The 18,828-nt window shown below is 42.1% G+C and overlaps 1 protein-coding gene across 1 annotated transcript in view; it reads right to left on the reverse strand.

Annotated features, from left to right (window-relative positions):
- The window catches only part of XPNPEP2 (X-prolyl aminopeptidase 2), a 38,772-nt gene extending 21,553 nt beyond the window's left edge, over positions 1 to 17,219 (reverse strand). The window contains exons 1-7 of the mRNA XM_089536687.1: positions 17,020 to 17,219; positions 9,285 to 9,349; positions 7,962 to 8,072; positions 6,621 to 6,684; positions 3,530 to 3,634; positions 1,969 to 2,055; positions 1,406 to 1,552 (exon numbers count right to left, since the gene is read on the reverse strand). Of these exons, the coding sequence (XP_089392813.1) occupies positions 1,406 to 1,552; positions 1,969 to 2,055; positions 3,530 to 3,634; positions 6,621 to 6,684; positions 7,962 to 8,072; positions 9,285 to 9,349; positions 17,020 to 17,077 (637 nt within the window). The 5' untranslated portion in view covers positions 17,078 to 17,219. The remainder of the gene's footprint in view (positions 1 to 1,405; positions 1,553 to 1,968; positions 2,056 to 3,529; positions 3,635 to 6,620; positions 6,685 to 7,961; positions 8,073 to 9,284; positions 9,350 to 17,019) is intronic.
- Between the last annotated feature and the right edge of the window lie 1,609 nt (positions 17,220 to 18,828).

An 18,828-nucleotide genomic window follows, 5' to 3' on the forward strand; every position in this document is an offset into this window, starting at 1 on the left:
CCATTCCCCGAAAAATAGTTTTTGCCCTGGGAGTGGGGGGGGGGGGAACTGTGCCACAAAAATAGTGTGAACATATTACTGTGGCCTATATGTGGTTTACTCCTGCTTGTCTGTCATACAGACATTGGGCATCACATTGGATCCAAAGGGCAGGAGGCAAAACAGAGTTATAAAAGACAAATTAATGTAATGACATATTGAAGTTCTCCATAATTGTGGATCCCAGAAAGTAAATTTACTATTTCTTCAAAATTCTTTATATTCAATCCAGAGTTTTTGAAGTAATTAGTTTCTAATCAAGTTATATATAACTGATTCTTTTCTCCCAATTGTTGAAGCACAGCTACATTATGCTTATAATGCAATAAGGGTCAACATCCCTGCTTTTGTGGTGTAATTCTGTAATTGGCTCCAACATGGTCAGATACGTTTAACGTTATGGGTAAATCACTACTTAGGTGTCATTTGGTCCCAAGGCCAGTGGCATGGCGCATTATGTGTTTCTCCTCCAAGAAACTAAAAAATAACTGCATTTGCATTTTGGAAGAGATATGTAAAAGGTCTTTAAAAGGTTCAAAATGTTTTTGTTTAGTTATGCAAGGCTTATTTGACCTTTTTTATTTGACATATGCTTATTGTTAATTTTAAATAAAAGGTTTGCTGAACATGTTGAACTGCTCTTCTTTTTTTGACGCAGGAACTTATCATTATTAATTCTACATTATTTCTGATCCTGGAATCAGAAAAATACAAAAACATTTTTTTCTGTTAAAGAAGGAACATATCTACTTAAGTGAGGGACAGTTTAATAGGACACTTGAGAGGCCATCAAAATGGGGTGTATGGGTTGCATGATTCCCATGGGCTGCACTTTTCCCACCCCTGGAGCAAAGTACTGCAATGCTCTCAAGCCCTGTTTTTAGTGCTCCTGCTACCAACTGCTGGTTGGTGAGCAATTGGCTCTGTCATTGGACTAACTTGCAGCTGCAGGAATATTAAGCCAGGGCCTAACATTTCCTGTCTAAGGCCTAAATGAGCCAGCATGGTGTCGCAGTTTGAGAGTCAGATTAGGGTTTGATCAGGGTTCAAATTTGGGTTTGGCCATGGAAACCCACTGGGTGACATTGGGCAAATCACATGCTCAGCCTCAGAGGAAGGCCATGGCAAAAAACCCTTTGAAGAAATATAGGTTTGCTTTGGATCACCATAAGTCAGAAAGGACTTGAAAACACACAACAATTTGAGTGCACAGGTTTGGGCACTATCTCCTTGAGCAGCAGAAAATAAACTTGGAACTCTTTTCTACTCAGTACCCTCCATGTCCTTTATCTATGCCCTTGCTTCCTCCTTCCTTTGCCTGAATAAGAAGCAGACAGCCAACTTCATTCATGACGTAAGAACCTACCAGTGAAGTTGTCTGAGAGCTGGTAGATTGTGTTGGTGGGTGGAAGAGGTCTCTGTGAACCCCATACAAGGTCCACCAGGTTGTCATTTATGTCAACAAGGATCCGATCTGAATCCTCCAGGACTTGGAGGTAGCTGTCCCAGTTATCTAAGGAAAGAGAACATGACAAGTATATAGACATAAGAGAATCATGCCAATCTCTCCATCAATTCAGGGCTGTTTTCCTTAGGCAGTGGCTGTTGGGGCAAGGAAGGGCAAGACCAATCAGCCCACTACTCAAATATGCAAAGTATAGTGGAGGATGGCAACAGAAGAAAAGGGACCATGAGACATTTCAGAGTGAGGAAGGATTACCATGCATCGCTGTCAGCCCCCTGTGACTTGAACAGATCTTGGAATAGTTTTTGTGGGCCACAACTCCCAGAATTCCTAGGACAGCATTACAATGGCTATGACAGTTGGGGAAGTCTAGAGGTTGTACTCCAAGAAGCAACTTTTCCAGGTTCAGGGTCTGAATAATCCCTAGTTGCTTTCATGTGATTCAGCTAAGAAGTGATTCTTACCAATGGAAAAAAGGTAGGGGTCCAATCCAATCCTTTTCCCAGCAGGAACTTCATTAACTATCCACTGCCCAATAGAGGGAATCCAAACTGCAAGAGAAAGGACAAACCATCAGTAACTTCCCAGTGTCTTGGTGCAGGTTGGACCATCCCAGCAGTAACTCACTCTACCGGCAACAAAGCCAGTCAGTTGTTGGAGTGGCCAAACATGATTGGAAGAACACATCCTTTCCATGTAGAAGATCCCAGGCCAAACCTTGATATCTCCAGTATGAAAACCTAGAAAGCCATTGTCACTCAGAGTAAATGGATCTTCCACAACCCAGTAGTAACTTCTAGATATATTGTACTTGTTGTTGTGTGCCTTCAAGTCATTCCCAACAATGAAAGGCCACAAAGATTTCTGTTTGAAACCTCAGAGAATCAGTACAGACCTGGATATACTAGGGGTAGGCTATTGGTGTATTTCTAGGTGTTGGATTACAAGTCCCATCAGTCGTAGTTAGAATAGCCACTGGTGAGGGATGATAAGACCTGAAGTCATTTGTGGGGTCAAATGTTGTCTCCTCCATACACAGCTGAATGGATGAATGGTCTGTCTCATTAGAAGATAGTTTCCTGTGTTCTTTCTTTCTTTCTTTTACAATATATTTTTGTTAAATATATACAGGTCATACGAGAAGACAATGAAGAAGTTAAAGAGAGGGAAATTAAATTAGGAAAAAAAGAAAACCATACGTACAGTACATCCGTTTATAAATATACAAAGTCACCAGTAATACCATATACTCAGTTTCCATTTTTCAGAATCTCTAAGCCATACCTCTTCTTTCATTATCTGTTTTTCCTTTTACATCCTTCATGAAATTCTTTAGTCAAATTGCTCACCACTTTCCTTCCCACATTCTCCTCCTGTGTCCTTAAGGCAGGAAAAGGCAGGGCAAAGATTCCACTGAAGAGCTAAGTCTCTGGGCAGGTCAGGTCCAAAGTCAGCATTAGGAGTGTGGTGACATGCATGAGGTGTGTGTGTGTGTGTGTGTGTGTGTGTGTGTGTGTGTGTGTGTGTGCAAAAGTTGCCTCTCCAAATAAAAAAATTGCCCACGGTGAACTTTTCCTTCAGTTCATAAATTTCTAGCATTGTACATGGTGAGAAATCAAAAAATCATCCATCACTTGAACTCTTCTGTTTGCATTCCCTTGGTCACTTGGCGAGATTATTTTCTTTGGATGCCTAAACTCTATTTCTAAATGTTCAACTGAAGTTTTGGGGTACTGAAAGAAAGTTTAATTTGGGTGGCAGAATTCCTATTTGGGGGGCCCAATGACTGCTATGCCTTTGTATATGTAATGTATATGAGGAGATGCCATGTTATTCTTTGCTGTGGGCCAGGTTAGACAACTTTCAGTAGTTAGGGGACCGTATTAACCCTCGGGGACCTTGGAGGTCCACAAATGTGATGCCATATATATGGTCCACATACAGTATGTGATTCCATATATAACTTGGGACAAGAAAGTAGAAGGTGGTGGAGAGCAGAAAGGTATGATTCAGGTGATAACCAACCTGACTTCTGCAGCTCCCAGTTGCAATCCATTTGGCGCTCAGCTTGAATCCAATAGCGGCTGTCTGTGAAGAGGGCTGCCTTCTGCAAAGTGATGACACCAGTCCCTAAGACAAACAGGTAGGAATTAATTGCTAAAATCAGGGAGATGGTGGTAGTGGTTTGAGGCTATTTTGAAAACACATTCTTTCATGCAAAATTTAGAAGGGTTACTTTAGGGTCATTCCCACTTACCGTAAAATCTGATTCCCAATCTGGTTCTCCTCCGCTATGTAAATTGATTCAAAAAGGTCCCTCATTCATACTATGAATTGGGACCTTTTTTGGAATCGATGTTTTTTGACACGATTGTCATTGCCATTGGCTGGCACCCATTCCCTGGCCTTGCCTTGGCCTCTCCCCTGGCCTCTGCGCTCCGTTTCCTGGTCTCCTCTCTGTCCTCCTCCTCCTCCTCCTCTCCGCTCCCTCCCCTGGCCTTACCTTGGTCCCAGAGTAGAGTCCAGGGCATTGACAGGGCAGGAAATGGAGCATGGGTGCTGGGGAGGCATCAGAGAGGAGGAGGATGGAGAGAAAGCCGGGAAACGGAGTGCAGGGGCCAAGGGAGGGAGTGCAGAGGCTGGGGAAGGATGGAGAGAAAAACGGGGTACCCAGGAGGAGGAGGAGGAGGAGGAGGAGGAGGAGGAGGACCCTTCTTCTTCTTCTTCTTCTTCTTCTTCTTCTTCTTCTTCTTCTTTAAATCAAATTTTAAAAATGGTTTAGCAACTACTTTCAAAGGACTTTGCAAGGAGTTGCTTGACCAATCGATCAATTTTTTGGTTAATTTTTTTTTTTTAAAAAGGACCCAAAAAGGCAGCACTCAGGGTGTGTGTGACATCTCTGGGGAGGGATGGTACACACCCCTCTGCCATTTGTACCTCCCCTCAGAAAGAATCGATTCTGCTCTGGCGTTTCCACTTATTGGGCACGCTTCAGAATCAATTCTTTGGGGGGGGGGGGAACCACTTTCAAACTAGTGTCAGGAAACCCCGGGTTTTTACATTTGCCCTGCTGTTTTCTACCTGGAGCCGCTCAAAGGTGGATTGGAAATGGTTTCAAATGGAAACGAGGGTCATATAGTGCGAATCACGCTTCAGAGAAAATTGTAGTGGGAATGAGCCCTTTGGGACTTGTCCCCAAAAGTAACATTTCTATGTTCTGCTTCCATGTTAAAACTGTTTCCCCTGAATCTCAGTTTTGTTTTGCTGGATACGGTTATCCCTCATCATGGAAAGACTACTGCACTCTGCACCTGACTAGAAACATGTGCTTCTTATTCTATCTAAGAAAGTTCTAATTAAAATTAAGTCTGGCTTCCAAATATGGAAAAGTATTTTTAAAGGCAGGCGAATGAGATTAATGTCAAGCTAGAGTGTGGATGATAGCCATTCATAGACCAAATACAGATGTACATTTCATTTCACACTCAAATTATAGATGTGGAAAATCAGATGCACAAGATTTATGTTTCTTGTTTGTTGGTTTCTATTGTTATCTTTAAAAATTGCCTACAATGACTTACACAGGACACTTTCTGGCATCTTGAAGATATTAAAGCCAGCTATTGCACCACAGCGCTGGTTATTTCAGAACTCAGTAAAGAACCATTGTTTTAACAATTGTATTTGTTATCTTTCTTTTAATTTATGAATTTCATAATGAATCGGTGGCCAGAGTAATCGTGTGCTACAATTACAAAAGGGCTTGCACAAAGCTTGGCAAAGTTAGTTTTTTTGGAACACCATCTCCCAGAATCCTCAGCCAGCCATTGTATGGCTGTAGGGAATTTTGCTGGGGGATTCAAATAACTTTTCTGAGTTCTGAGCTGGAAATACACTGGTACTACACCAGTAGTAAATACAACATATGCTCAGATCAGCAAAAGAGCGGAAACCTTTGGCTACATTGCCACTGCCATCTGTCCTATAATGTGGCAGAGACAGTGCCTCGGCAGTGCCAAGAAAAGGAGGAACTAAAGCATGTGAGATGAACAGTAGGGCATGACCATGAAAATGACACACCTCCCACAATAAGCACATAACTTGCTGTCAGTGCCACTGTGCTTCTAAAACATTAGCCCCAGTTGATAAGGAGCAGACACACCACCTGGAAAAACCCATTACAAATTTATAACAGTCTTGCTGGAATCTAGTGTAGAATTTATAGTAATTTCCTTTCAGACTAGTCATATAAGTATTCATTCTACTTACACCTTACATCCATCTTATTTTGCAGAATTCCATAATCGGGAACCATTCCTCTTCTATTTCATTCATATCTTTATTATTCAGGTGACAGGTCAGTTTATCAATTTCTATCATTTCTAATAATTTCATTAGCCAATCGTCTACTGTGGGCATTTCTTGATTTTTCCATTTTTGTGCAATTACTATTCTGGCCACTGATATCAAATACAGCATTATGCACCAATATTTCTTTTCAATCTGGTGTGGGACCTTATTCAGCATATTTAAAAGATAAACCAACAAAGATCTGAGGCAGTTTTGTATACCTTTGCAATTTTATTAGGTGTTAGATGCTATCTCTGTTTCATTTTCCAGTAATTTTCTCTTAAATTTTGAGATTTCGTAAATATTAGCAATTTAATTCTGGAGTATTTCCAACTGTCTAAGACAAGTCAATACTTCGTCCACAGTGCGATGTCCAGCCCCATCAATTTTTGTTGGATAGCCAGATCTGCTGAGGAATACTCTATCCGACCCAAACAGATTCCCAAGGAGATGGACATAAGGATTTAGAGATGTGTGCATGGAGCTGCTTGGTGTTGGCTCTGGAAACCACATGTTTTGACTACAGAGGCTTTGCCAGCTTATCATGGAGATGAGATGTAGTTATCCAGTGTCAAGTGTAATCTTCATATGCTCAGATGTGCTCTTGTTTTTACATTTCCTCACGTTTCTAGGGCTGGAATTTCACATTCCCATCAGGTACTGGTTTTGATTCCTTGTGAATAACAGCTTATAGGGTCTGTAGGATTTGGGTGGCTAGTGAAAGCTGGTCAAGGAAGGTGGATGGCGGGTTTGAAAGGGTACTCACCTGATGATCCTGTGAAGCCTGTCATCCAAGATAGTCTTTTGTCCCGTTCTGCAATATACTCACTCTAGGAAAAAGACAAGATCGGAAACTAAGCAGTTTATCACACGGGAGAGAAAATGTGATTTAAACTAACCCCCCTCCCCTGCCAAAGTGAAATGATTATCAGATGACATCCAGTTTAACCATTTAAAAAAAATAGAAAAAAGAGAAGGATACATTTTTTTAGTTCTGATATGTCTTGGAAATAAAAAGAAACCCATTTGGGTTGAGAATACAGTGGGACCTTGTTATCTGCTGGGGTTTGGTTACAGGATCCCCCTTGGATAACAAAATCCGTGGATACTCAAGTCCCATTAAATATAATGGCAGAGCAAAATGGTGTCCTTTATATAAAATGGCAAAATCAAGGTTTGCTATTAGGAATTTATACTTTTTGGGAATATTTTCAAGCTGTGGGTGCTTGAATCCATGGATAAAAAAATCCGTGGATAAGGAGGGCTGACTGTAATATGTTGCAGCTGCTCCTGGGAAGTATCAAAAAACAGTCCAGGACACCAGAAATGTTGCTTGGATATTAAAACAAGCAAACAAGCAAACAACCAAACCCTGAGAACTACAATAATACTACATTTTCCAGCAACCTCTGAAAATTTTGGCCTCATCTGGCAGAACCAATTATGTTCATGTCATCAGAACCAGCAAAGGAAATAAATTATCTCAAAACGCCTAAAACTCTTTGCCAGTTTTGCATGGATGCTTATATCAGAAATAACAAGCTGTCATATTAAAAACAGTTTAACATATAGACACTCATATATGCATATACTGTATCATACTGGCAATATATCCTGTATGGTTTTATAAGTTATATGTCATTATTTGCCAATGAATCTTAGTGTGTATCCAGATCCTGCTCCTTGCTCTGCAAACATGTCAACTTCCCCTTGTATACTCAGCCACAGCTTTTCTCTGGATACAGAAAAAAAAATGCAGATAGGAAGCTGCTGTTTAGAAATGATCTTCACTTCTTCCAGATGTGCTCAGGCTAAGGCTTCAGAAACCTATTTGGGAAATGAGGTGCTCACAGAATTCTGCAGAAAAAGTTAGGCTCTAGACTAAGGCAAAGGGAATTTGTTGGAAAGTCAATCCAATACCTGGATGGGTATTTCTCAAATGCAACAATTCAGCTTCCCTAATCTCCTACCATTGCCAGTAACCATGACACAAAGACTGTAGACTTGTAGTACAAGACATCTGGAAACTCTGCCTCTGAGGAAGTCCAACACTGCAAGGAATTTCAGTAGCCTGATCATAGTAGAGATGCTGCGTCCTTTGTCTTACCATGTGTGCATCTGTGGCAGGGACAATATAGGCAGAGAGGTTGTAAGACCGCATGTGATGCCGCAGGATGCTCAGCCGCTCGCTCGTATTGATCACTGTAGGAGGTAAGTACTGACATCACAAAGAAAGATATCATCAGCATAGCATTGTAATTGTGGAACCTATAGCAATAGCAATAGCAAGTACATTTCTATACCGCTTATCAGTGAACTAGCATTCTCTAGGCCATTTCCAGTGGGTAAGCCAATTGCCCCCAACAAGCTGGGTACTCATTTTACTGGCCTATGAAAGGATGGAAGGCTGAGTGGACCTTGGAGCCCTCTTCTAGGATAGGACTTACAACCTTGTGGCTACAGTACCAGCATTTAACCACTGTGCCACCAGGTTCAAATTCATAATTGGTTATGCTTGGGTAACCTTGGACCAGTTGCTATCTCACAACCTAACCTATCTTACAGGCTTGTTTTAAGGATAAAATGGGTGAAAAGGAGAGCCATACACCCTGTCTTGAGTTCACTGGAGGAAAGGTGGGATATACTGTAAATATAATAAACAAGCAAGCAAGCAAGGAAGGAAGGAAGGAAGGAAGCAGAGAGGAGAGGACTGGGGAACACACTGTTGCTTACTCAGTGTTAGGTCAAGGTCCCAACACAACACTAACATTTTGGTTGGTCTAGGCTAGACACCATTCACTCTGGAAAAGGCTGTGAAATCTCATTAAAAATGCATGCAGAAACACATCAGGATCATAGCTTAAGTCAGAACTAGGCAGGCAAGTGGAATGAAGGATGCCCTATTGCCAATGCTGAAGTAAAGTTCAACTAATCAGTTACTCAGTCAGAGCTGATGCTAGCGGGGCAAATCTGGGAGCTGTCATCCAAAAAAGTAAAATTTCAAGACGCTGCAGTCAGCTAACTGTATGTAGAGGGGAGGCTGCCATTTTGCCTTTACTCCAGGCATCAAAATGTTTTGGTCCAGAGTTGGCACACAGAAACACAAGACCAACTCTGCCATTAGGCCTTACAGTTAGGCAGCTGCAGAGAGGAATGGAGTAGTGGCTAGGTTTTGGAGGGCAGAACTATGTCTCTGCTACATGCCCTACCCTGTGTCTCCTGAGCAGCGTAGAACATTGACTGACCTGTCCCTTGTTTTGAAGAAGTAACTGACAGTCCATGTAGCTTCTCTACACAGCATGGAAAAGGAGACCATCTTGTCCTTTGTCTCAGACAGCAAAATGTCTTGGATTCTCTCCCTCCCTCCCTCCCTCCTCTCACCCACTGATGTACCCTCCTACATTAGACCTGTGGTGTTACAAGATTTTACCGGAGGAGTTGCTGTACAGTTTCTGGTGTCTTTCGATGATCCAGACATTTTTGGCTTGGGATAACCTGTCACATAGCCTAGAGTGGAAAGAAAGAAAACTCAGAATAGAAAAAGAAACTTGCCGTCTCTGTTCTGCTGCCATTGTTTGCTTAGAAAAATGGACGTAAGGAAGAGGCTTGTTATTTGTGGAGTGACTCTGTGGATTACTGCCAGCACATTTCCATGTGTATCTCTGCCTCTAAAAAGGCTGCAGCCTTACTTTCTTTTATTTTTTTAAAAAGGATAGATAAAGGACAGGGATCAAATATCATAAACAGGGTGGATATGCAGCAAGTGCCCCGGCAGTTATTCTCAAGAGTATACTGAAAAATAACAAATTACCATAATTTTTATATCCTTGCAAAAATATGAATGTAGATCCCTATCCTTGTATGATGCTGGATCCTAAGGTTTTGTTTTGCTTTGATTTTTAAAGGCAGGAGCAATAAGATATGGCTAGGTGCCTTTGCAAGTGGATGCTTTACATTGGACCAATTCCCACATGGCCAGGATAAACCTTGCTGACTACCAAAGGCACCAACTGGCTCTATTGCTACCTCTTGCATTTGGAGATAAGCAGGTTCTACCTGTAGCCATCACACAGTGGCACTCCGACTGTTTATATCCATGAAAGCTCATGCTGAAGTAAATACCAGTTAGTCTCAAAGGTGCTGCCACATTTCTTCTTTCTCTTTCCTGTATTCCTTTTTATGATGCAACTGACTAACATGGCAACTTCTCTGCAATCTATTAGCAGAGTGAGGCAACTGTCTTTAGCAGGAGATATTGAGAAATAACACTAGTGACACAGACACACCCCTGCCATTTCTTCCACCCTCTTTCTGTTCTGCATGTGTCTTAAATCCTTCAAACTAACCTGCAGGAATGGAAGAAGACACCATCCCATTGTTTGATGTTGTGTGCCTTTAAGTCATTTCTGACCTATGGTGATCCTAAGGCAAACTTATCATGTGGGTTTCTTGGCAAGATTTGTTCAGAGGAGGTTAGCCATTGCCTTCCCCTGAGGCTGAGAGCATGTGACTTGCCCAAGGTCACGCATTGGTTTTCATGGCCGAGCTGATGCCAAAAGGTTCAGTCTACTTTGCTTGGGGTGGAGGATGGGCTGAAGCATCAAATGAAGTCATTCAGTCCTATGTATGCGTTACCAGAACTGACAATACCACTTCAAGACTGTGGAGGAAATCACATTTTTAATGCTCTACTGTGTAAAACACAACTCCAGTGCAAGTAGAAAACTAACACAGTAACAAATATGTTAAACTTTCTCTCTGATTTAGATTTAACTTGCAGCATGCTTGCATCCTCAGTTATAGTCTGAAGTGCTGCATCTGTTCAACCACCTTCTTCTGCAGCCTCCATAGACCAAGTTGCTGTGTGATGTTTCTTCAACAGCTTATTCATATATCTAATTTATGATGTATAAACTGGACGTACTGTATGATCCAAAGGTTGCTGCAGTGACAAATGTGCATACAGAATCCAGCCTAGGGTCCTTAGTAGCTTGGTCTGCTAAGGTCACTTGCCTTGCACCTATCTCATCTGAAAGTGCCTGAAACTTTCAAGGTTTCTGATCCTGCTAGGAGAGGAAGATAGAGTGGTACAGTTGGCCCTTCATATACACACGGATTTGTTATACACTGATTTAAGCATCCATGGTTTGAAAATGTTTAAAAAAAGTATAAATTTCAAATATCAAACCTTGATTTCCATTATATTTAATGGGACTTGAGCATCCACAGATTTTGTTATCCATGGGGGATCTTGGAACCAAACCCCAGCGTATAACAAGGGTCCACTGTACTGACTTTACTGGATGTATAAGTCATCCTTAGCAGCACTGAGCTTGGCTTCCAGTAAAGAGTGCACACTTTTATATGGGAAGTGTGTGGGTCATCCCATCAGGAAGGATGGCAAGGGACTCATAGCAGATGTGCCACGTTATTCCTTTTGGCAGCAGGCAGAAGCTGACATAATCTAAACAGCACACAGTTTTTCCTGGCCCTGTGCTTTTAAGAGCTGGATGGGGACAGGCAGAAATTAAACAGGGAAAATTTTCCCCAGCACTTTTATCTCCATGCCAAGGAAGATGTAACTTTCCTATTTAGCTTTCTATGTGCCATCCTGCAAAAGGCATATGAGCAGGGTCAGTGAAAAAAGTTGGTGATCCAACCTAGAAGAAATGGGACTTGGTTGCTTGGAAAAAGAAGAGCATATAGAAAGTTCACGCAATAAGAGCATTCAGAAAACACATGTATGTACAGTATTCACTGCAAAACTGGATAAAAGATTTGACATGTTGAGCAGTGGGAATATCACTTTTTATACTAGCCAACTAACAGCGTAGTCGATACATTACTCAGAAAAATTTGTCAGCTTTTAACCTGATTATATTAGTTAATTCAGTATCTGAGGCCTGAGACAGAAGGGCCGAAAGGGGTGTGGCGGCGGCGATACTAGGGTTCCAGATGGCACAGCAACCACATGGTCTGGAACCCTAGTATGTAATGGCGGTCGCCTGATGACAGTATCCGTCCACATAAGGGACACACAGCATCTGCACATCATTGTGCATCCATTACATCACGAGTGTGCCACTGGTGCACTCATGATGCCTGCCCAGCGACCGAAAAGGAACCCGTTTTTTCCAGGTACTTTTTACTCCAGAGGGCTGCTCTGCGGTTTGGTGGCTGTGGTGTCCTCCCACAGGAAAACAGGCCGCTGCCAGGCCACCCTCTTGGGGCAGTCTGTTCCGGGCCATAATAACCTTAAATGACTGGGCTCAGTTAGTAAACTACAAATTGCAAACGCACTGTCTCCTAGAAAGACCAACCTTTTCATGGACAAAATATTAATTAACACAGAATACATGATAAACTTAAAAAAAAATCTGGCATGATTCAACTAAATTGAACCAACTTAAAACAGATTTTCCTTTGACATGTGGATATGCTTGACTTACTTTTGAAAACAAGGGTAAGTGCTAAACTTTGACCAGAGCTGCTGCCACACTGCAGATATAAAGCCTTCAGAGAATGCTGGCATGGAAATGAGAGGGCAATACAAGATCACAGGAAAGAAGAGGAATGTCATGCTGGAGGAGAGTTCTGTGGATACCGTGCCAACAAGACAAATGAAAGGGTCCTAGAGCAAATGGGTATGATTATCCTGGAGAAGAGATGTTAAGGAAAAAGCCACATGGGATATACAGTAAGTGAAATAAAACATGTATGTGAGAGTCAGAGTGACTCAGCAGAAGCCAATGGAGAACCACACAGGTGTGAATGGTAATACAATTAACAAGTACTGAGTGCCAAGGACAAGAAATGCATAGTGAATAATTGGACACACCTGACAATTGTAAAGTGGTCAAGGATGAGATGATGAAATCATCAATTCTGGATAGAAACAAGGGAGCCAATGAGAGTGGTTGTACACGCCTACTGGGTGGAAACAGACCACAGTGGGTGGTACCATGCTTTGACTATAATAATGACTATGAATCCCAGTGTATTTTGTGGGTAGTAGTTGGGTAGTAGAGTATTGTTGTGGAGCTGTGTATATAGTAGAATAAAGTAGATCTTTTATATAAGACTACTGAGTTGTCTGGTGTCTTGGGTGAAGCTACAAGAACCAGCAGGACCCTGGTGAAGAAGGGTGAAGACTTCTGTGGAAGCAAGAGTGAGAAGGCTTGGAGAGTTTGTCGGGGTCTTCAGCCTGTTCTCTGCAACTCTTGCAAAGATATAACAACTGGCCAAAACTGGTAGCGTGGTGCACAACCAGGTGGTGAGTTCCAGGCCAGAGGTGAAGAGCCACAACTCCCATCATCCCTGACAGTGATATGATAGCCCTGTTTAAGTATTTGAAGGGGTGTCACATTGAGGATGGAGCAAGCTTGTTTTTTTACTGCTGCAGAGACTAGAACACAGGATAATAGATGCAAACTACAGGAAAAAAGATTCCATCTCAACATTAGGAGGAACTTCTTGACAGTAAGAGCTGTTTGACAGTGGGACACAGTCCCTCGGAGAGTGATGGAGTCTCTTTCTTTGGATGTCTTTAAACTGTCAGGGGCCCCTTTGATTGTGATTTCCTGCATGGCAGAATGGGGTTGGACTGGATGGCTCTTGTGATCTCTTCAAACTCTATCATTCTATGAAATCAAGCCTGTAATCTCACTAGCTGCTTTATCACCCTAGGGGGCAAACAGCATTTAAACAAGAGTTAAACAGGAAATGCCTGATGTTTATCACACAATACTTCCTGTTTAACTCTTGTTTAACTCTTGTTTAAATCCTGTTTTGCCCCCTAGTGTGATAAAGTAGTAAGAGCCAACACAGCCAAACTGGAGTTATAATACCTTTGCCATATCATGAGATGATATGACTCATTAGAAAGATGACAATACTTGTTAAATTAGGACATAGTAGGAAAAAAGGAAGACCACATTCAGGTGGATAAATCCAAGCAAGGAAGCCACAGTCCTGAGTATGCAGGACCTGAGCAAGGTTGATGATGACAGGGTGCCTTAGAGGTCTCTTACTTATAAAATTGCTATAACCTGAAGCTATTAGCAACTACAGCAATGTATGCACTTAGTTATATCTTGCCTTTCTCCTGACAAGGAACCCAAAGGCAGTTTGTGTATGTTGTTAGCCAGTTTGGGGTGCTAAAAAAATCTATCCTTTTCCCATCCTTTGAGGGATAGGCAGATGACACACAGCATGCTAGTAAACCTTCATAGCAGCAATTCATGCAGTCTCACAGGCTTGGTATGCAGACTGCATAGTTCTTGGCTATTTTGGGTACAGGGTGAACTATAGGGCTTGTATTTTCCCACTTACCATTCAAATGTGCATGAGCTGGAGTTGGCCTTGATTGGACAAGGCTGGCCCTACCATTAGGCAGCATGGTCAAGGAAGAGCATTTAAATACTAGAGAGCTATGTGTGGCAGGTGGCTTTCTAGGCATCTTCTAAACTGGTGCAGTGGAGGACGCTGTTCCCTCATCCATGTCAATAAGGATTCTTCTGCTCATGAAATAGGGGCAGGATGTCATTAAATGGCAGAAAATTATTTAATTTGTTGTTTATTGTTGTATTTTTACTGCAAAGGGGATGTTTGCGGGTTTTCCTGCCTCAGTTGCTAAAACATCTCCTCTGGCTTTGAGTAATTTATTTATTACCATTTATCTAAATATTTATATTGCGCCCTCTGTCTAAAAATTTCAGGGCGGCATACAATAAAACCAGCCTGACTAAGGAGCTTATCACTGGCAAATAAACCAGTTTACCTCTTCCAGCTTACATTCTGGACCTGGGATGCCCCCAGATGTTATCATACCTAAATTGCTATTGATCTAGTCGGGATGCTGCTGCCTGGATGCATCCCAGGTCGAAGCTTCGCTCAACCAGCCAATTTTTGAGATTGAAAACTCCCCAACTTTGAAGAAGTATTGTCTGAGAGCGGCTTCAATCCAGGATGCATCTGGGCAGTGGCATCCCAGCTAGATTGGTGGCAGTTTAGATATGATAACATCTGGGGGCATCCGAGATCCTTAATTGAAGTCGGAAGAGATAAGCTGGTTTATTTGCCCAAGCAATAAGCTCATATATTAAACAGTACAGCATCATCCATAATCCACAAAACAGGGATACCTTTACTGGACCAACCAAAATGCACATGATACATGTTGCAAGCTTTCAAAGCTCCATGCAACATGTATCCTGTACATTTTGGTTGGCCCAATAAAGGTGTCACTGTTTTGCGGTGTAAGAATAAAATGTTAAAAGTATTTTTTGAGGCTAAGAGAATTTTAAACAATTTAACAAGTAAAGCAGAAAGGTTACAATGAGTTCCAACAGTTTAAATGAGTTAAAACCATGTAGATGTGAAAGTTTGTGTAATATGAACTTTGACAAGGCTTGAGCAGGGGTACTATTCGCTGCTCTGCCTTTAAAAGCTGCAAAATGGGTAGAGTAATAAGAGTTAGTTTTATTGATAAGATTAGTGAATGGGGGGAACTCGCTATCTTTGAGGAAGTCCATGTTAATGGTAGCTAATATAGCTGAATGACTACTTGTAAAGAACTAATGCAATTGAAGTTTGATGTATGTAATGTTTTAATGATTAATAAAGTTTAAAAAAAAGCTGCAAAATGTTTGGTTCTTGGTAGAACTGTTCTTCAAAAGCATGCATGGAGTTTCCAAGCACAAACCTATTTGTGCTTTGTAATACATGCACAGCACAACTAGAAAAGAAGTGTTGGCAGAAAAAAAAATTGTGGACTGAACAAGTTACTGCTGATTTGCTTCTGCAATTTCACTGCCAACTACTTTCGTTTGATTATATTTTGCTGATCCAAAATATTTTGCTGCTGTAGGTGTATAAAACTAGCAAATTATGGGCCCAACTCATGCTTTGCATTACTCAAAGCAAATCAAGACTTGAGGCAAACAAATTCACAAGTGTTTCTCCCTTTTCCTGTCAGAAAAATACAAAAGATATAATAAATTAAGGGGCTCAACCAACCACCCCAAAGGGGCGGCCTGCAGCCGCTCCTTTCCTCACTGGATTGGGGCTCCTGGCTGCGGCAACCTCACACCGTGGACCCGATCTGGCCTTTCGAGGGTGCAAAAAGGAGCCACAAAAAGCTTGAAAGGGCACCATAGTTGCGGAGGCACAGATATATGGTGCTCGTTTGGTGCTGCATCATCTAGACACAGCACTGGAGGTGCGCCATGACACTGCACACCCTGGAGGATGGAGTCGAGCGTGTGTTGTGAAGATGCTATGCACCAACTCTGCCCCTATGCTGGTGCAAAGTGCCGGTCTGTATAGGGCCTAAATCATTAACAATTTGATGTCTTTCTTGGCACTGTCTAATGAGGGGAAGAAGTTGCAGAGAAGAACTGGTAGGTGGGAGAAGTATTAAGCACTCCCAGCCAATTTTTCTCCCCATCTCTGGATCACTGATATCATTCAGGTGAAGCGCTGGTGCTGCAATAAACTACAATTCCCAGAATTCCATACCCTTGAGCCGTGGCAGTTAAAGTGGTGTCAAATGGGATTATTGCTGCAGTGCGGATGCAGCCTATCTGATTGCATGATTGGGAAGGAACTCTGCATTACATAGGATTTACATTAACATTAGGGTGCAACAGCTGATTTTTGATCTCGTGAAAAAGCAGGAAATGTTATCAACACATTAGAACATATTATTATTCTCAGAGTTTTGTGAATCTTCTGTCTCAGATGACAGAATAATTTGGCTGCATTAGCTACTATGTGCCTTGAGTCGGTAATGCAGGTGGCACCATTTTCTGCTTTGCATTAGACAGCAAACTGTTTTGGGCCAGCTCTGGTGCAATGTGTAGTTCTGTTCTGAGCCTGTGTGCCAACACAAACAAGTTCACCTTGCTAAGAACTGCTGCAGAAAAGCAAGATGGCATAGTACACACTGTATTAAATAGTGAACTGGATAATGAGAAACCATTCCTGAAATGGTGGCATCACATGCCAAAATAGCCTTCAAGTAGTAGTAGTCCATTAATTTCTATCATACTCACCACACCATAATGCTCATGTGAACTAGCCTGGCATGTAGAGTGGTATAAGTCCTTCTTTCTTGTATCCATACACCAGGTAAGAATGTCCACTTCCCACACCAGCATACGTACCATGAAGAGGAAGAAGCAGGGAAATCCAGACCCACAAGATACCAGAGGAACAGACCATGATGTTTTTTCTCAGACTGGAGACCTCACCAAGCTGAGGTTTCTGAAGAAGGTTAAAAAAAATCAGCCTCAGAGTGTCCCTCTGCCAATGTCCAAGTCTTGTTGTTAAAGATGTTAGAGCAGTATAAGAACGCCTGTTAACCTTCCAGATACTATAGCTTGCTATGCCCCAGAGATCAGATTCTATTCACCAGATAAAACAAACAGATAACAAGGCACATGACAGAGACACAAAGTCCAAATGTAAGGCAGCTGAAAGTCCACTGTCTCTTCTGGAGATTTACATTGATTTATTTTCTTTTAGGCCTAAAGCAAGACTGCTTTAATCTGAGGACAAAACTAGATGTTAGCAGATTATATTGCCAAACTTGTGCTTGCTGAAAAAGAAGATGAACTGGGACAGGGAAGGGCCTCTGTAGGTAGGAACTAACTGACAAGTGCACATGTAAATGCATGTGTGCTTAATATGTATCTCTCTGGCTTTCCTTACCTCTTCATGGGATGCATCTATCCCATAAAAATAGAGTTTGGGAAAGTTAGGTTTTGAACTATAGCTCCCAGAATTCCCCAGCCAGGTTGCCACATGAGCATGCTAGGATGCCTAAAATGTATGGTCTGCATACAACCTGCAGATGTGAACAGGATCCTTGGAAAAGCAAGAGCCACTACATGTTGCAAGACTGTTGTCCTTTGTTATCTCAAAGATCATGCCTCCATCCAGGGTAACCCTTCATTTGATATAAACTTAATGTTAAAGTGGCTGTCACAAGGTTTAAAGCTGGAGGGAGTCCCAGTATGGAGGAAGCAGCTTGACTTGCTTGATATAAGGAGTTCCCATAGGCTCAGCATGGGAGCGCTTAGTGCGAAGCCCAGAGAAATCTGCCAGTGATCGAAATCTGCATTCCCTCATCAATGGAAATAATAGCGTGTGCAATACTTGTGCTTGCAAGTAAATAGAAATTCAAGAGTACCTCCCTTTAGGAGAGATATGCCTTTGTAAAGGGACATCTGTGTAGATGGCCGGGCTAGTCTCCACTTCCTTGCTGATTCTCTCATCTGGAAAACCCATCTCAGTCCCAAAATTGCTCCAGGATAGACTGTGCCGTATAAAGGTACCCATTCAAGCAGTTCCAATTCAGGCTTGGTTGAGGTCAGACAGACACCTTGTCAGTACAGTGGGACCTTGGAGTTTACCGCACACATTTTCCAGCCCAAACAATGCACTGGATGGGATTGGGCTGGAATGGGGGGAAACGAGTTTTAATGTATGCAGAATTGCTGCTGCCCTGCCGTCTGATCATGATCCATCCCAAGCAGTGCTCTGGCAGCCAATTTTGGTACTACAAAAGCTTTCTGTCTTACCAAAATCAGCCGCTAGAGCACTGTTTGGGGATGGATCATAGTCAGATGGCAGTTCAGCCGCAATTTTATGTGCAGTAAAACCCGTTTCCCCCCATTCCAGCCCGATCCCGTCCAGTGCACAGATTGGGCTGAAAAATGTGTGCGATAAACTCCCTTGTTATCTGCTGGGGTTTGGTTCCAGGGTCTGCCATGGATAACAAAATCCATGGATGCTCAAGTCTCATTAAATATAATGGCATAGCAAAATAGTGTCCTTTATATAAAGTGGAATTTATACTTTTTTGGAATATTTTCAAGCTGTGGATGCTTGAATCCATGGATAAAAAATCCGTAGATAAGGAGGGCCTACTGTATCTCCCTTGACTCCTCAGCACTGCTGGAGCCACAGGC

This window comes from Sceloporus occidentalis, unplaced genomic scaffold (genome assembly GCF_023333645.1).
Source record: "Sceloporus occidentalis isolate IW3139 unplaced genomic scaffold, rSceOcc1.0.p SCAF_8, whole genome shotgun sequence".
NCBI classification, from domain to species: domain Eukaryota; kingdom Metazoa; phylum Chordata; class Lepidosauria; order Squamata; family Phrynosomatidae; genus Sceloporus; species Sceloporus occidentalis.